This window comes from Terrapene carolina, unplaced genomic scaffold (genome assembly GCF_002925995.2).
Source record: "Terrapene carolina triunguis isolate 2854851 unplaced genomic scaffold, T_m_triunguis-2.0 Scaffold675, whole genome shotgun sequence".
NCBI lineage: Eukaryota > Metazoa > Chordata > Testudines > Emydidae > Terrapene > Terrapene triunguis.
In genome coordinates this window covers 184447-186654 of record NW_020665026.1, presented here as the reverse complement: position 1 = coordinate 186654, position 2208 = coordinate 184447, and the positions used below count along the sequence as shown (strand labels likewise).

Here is a 2208-nt window from a genome sequence, read left to right as displayed (position 1 = left end):
GCGGCCAATGTCTGATGGGCCTGGACCTCCCCACCCTGACTCCCTGGCCGCAGACACAATGTTGCACGTGTTGATTCCCTCCTGACCCTGATGATGCTCACGCCCTGAAGCATGAGCTGACTCACTCCCATCTCACCTCAGATACCTGCAGAGAATTCTCCTGCCTTCTTTGAAATCCAGCCACAGCCCTTGGCTCTGCAACTCGTGCAGCAGGGAGTTCCCCAGGTCTGCGTGATGTGAAGGGCAATAGATATGTCTGCCACACAGCCCAGCCAGTGGTAACTCTCTGCTGGGCCTTCTCCTAGGAGGCCCCGTCTCCTCTTGTCCTGGTGCAGGAGAAAGACCCGCCCCCTCCGACCCGCAGGACCCGCGAGCTGCCAGCCATGTACACCTTGATGGGAGGCGGGCTATTGTGTGCGGTCTCAGGCCTGGTCCTTCTCATCGTTGCCACGGCGACCGACTTCTGGATGCAGTATCGCTACTCGGAGAACTTGAGCAACCAGGGGCTCTGGAGGTTCTGCGTGAGCGGCAAGTGCCACCCCCACACTGTCAGCATTGGTGAGCAGCACCCGGGGCTGCCCCCCAGCGGGGACAGGGACCAGGAGGGTGATGGCTGCAGGGACAGACAGTCCGGCTCTGGGCCCCGGGAAATGGCCTGGATGGGACCGAACGGGCTGTGGCTTGTAGATGTACAGGTAGGGGCGCCTGACCGGGTCTGGTTCAGCGTGGCTTCTGCCGGCTCGGTCAGGGGTGCCCCGTCTGGCCCTGCTGTGATGAGATGGCCTGATTGTTGTGCCCAGCGGCGCTGGCAGAGAATCTTCCCCTGGGTTTCCCCGGCAGAGCCCCTGCCTGGCATCCTGGCTGCTGGTTTGTGTGAGCTCAGCTGCCCTCTTGTGGCTGCAGCCTGCCCCGGCCACCAGCCACGGATGGGTGGAGGTTCCCTGGAGCTCGGAGTGGGGGGGTCCCAGCCCTCACCCGGATGCCAGGCGTGTGCAGTGCAGCTGACACAAATCCCGCTGAGGCTGCTTTGATTGACACTAGGACCTGGCCCCATAATATGGAGAGGACAAAGTGGGGCTTGATGCCGGCCCCAGCGGCAGCCCCGGAGTCCTGGGCAGCAGGGCTCCACCTGTAGCCCTGGAACGGGCTGAACTGAAAGCCCAGATCTGGCCTCTCCTGATCTCGCCAACTCCAGCCTGGGCTCGGAGTCTGAGCTTCCCCAGCGCCGGCCCGGATCAGAACCGGTCATGGGGGTGGGCTCTGGGCCGGTCGCAGACATACCTCAGTTCCCCTCTCAGGCACAGCCAGTCCGAAGGGAGGCGGAGAGTTTCCATCGGGCCTATAAAAAGCCCTGTGGCTTTGCAGCGCCGGCCCCAGCTGAGCTACCGAGCTGGCCTGTACCGGGGTAGCGGGAAGTTCTGGAGTGGGACATTGAAACCCAGCCTGTCCTCGGGGGATGGGGAGGGGGTCAAGATAAAAAAGCCCCGTGCCTCCCTTCCCAGCTCTTGGTCTCCCTGGCTGGGGCTGACACTGACCCTGGGCAGAGAGAGCGCAGGACCAGGGAGCGTTTCCCACTTTAGGGGCTGGTCTGCCAAGGACCTGAGTCTGCTATGGCTGCTGGCTCAGGGCGCTGCCTGAGGGGTTTGAGGGCGCGAGGAGCATGGAGGGCCCGACACTGATTCTGCGGGAGGACCCGGGATGGCAGCTGGCACCCAAGGCAGGGGAGGCCAATCCGCATCTCATGGAAATCTCCTGGGGCTTGGCCTAGCCGCAGGCTCCGTCACAGGAGCGCCACCAGCGGGAGAGCGGAGCGACACTGCTGACGCCCCTGGGGTTACACGGGTGTAACCCAATAGAGAATCTGGCTGAGTCTGAATCCAGATCAAAGCGGGACGGGGGTAACTGGGAGCGACCAGCAGCAAGGAATCCCCTGGGTCTGCGAGGCCCGAGAACCCCTAGGATGGAGCAGTGGGGTGGAAGCTGCTGCTGCTTCTCAATGTGTTTTGCTTGCTCCCTTGGGGATCCTCGCACGTAGCCTTGTACCCTGCCCCTCGGGAAATCCTCGCTGGGACCCCCAACTCCCTGCCTCTCGGGAAATCCTCGCTGGGACCCCCAACTCCCTGCCCTTTGGGGAGCCCTTGCTGGGACCCCCAACTCCCTGCCCCTTGGGAAACCCTCGCTGGGACCCCCAACTCCCTGCCCCTCGGG

General features: G+C 63.5%; 1 protein-coding gene across 1 annotated transcript in view; it reads left to right on the top strand.

The window, feature by feature from the left end:
- The first annotated feature begins 383 nt into the window (after positions 1-383).
- The window catches only part of LOC112108007 (lens fiber membrane intrinsic protein-like), a 10922-nt gene continuing 9097 nt past the window's right edge, over positions 384-2208 (top strand). Inside the window, exon 1 of the mRNA XM_026659785.2 lies at positions 384-558. Coding sequence (XP_026515570.1) covers positions 384-558 — 175 coding nt within the window. The remainder of the gene's footprint in view (positions 559-2208) is intronic.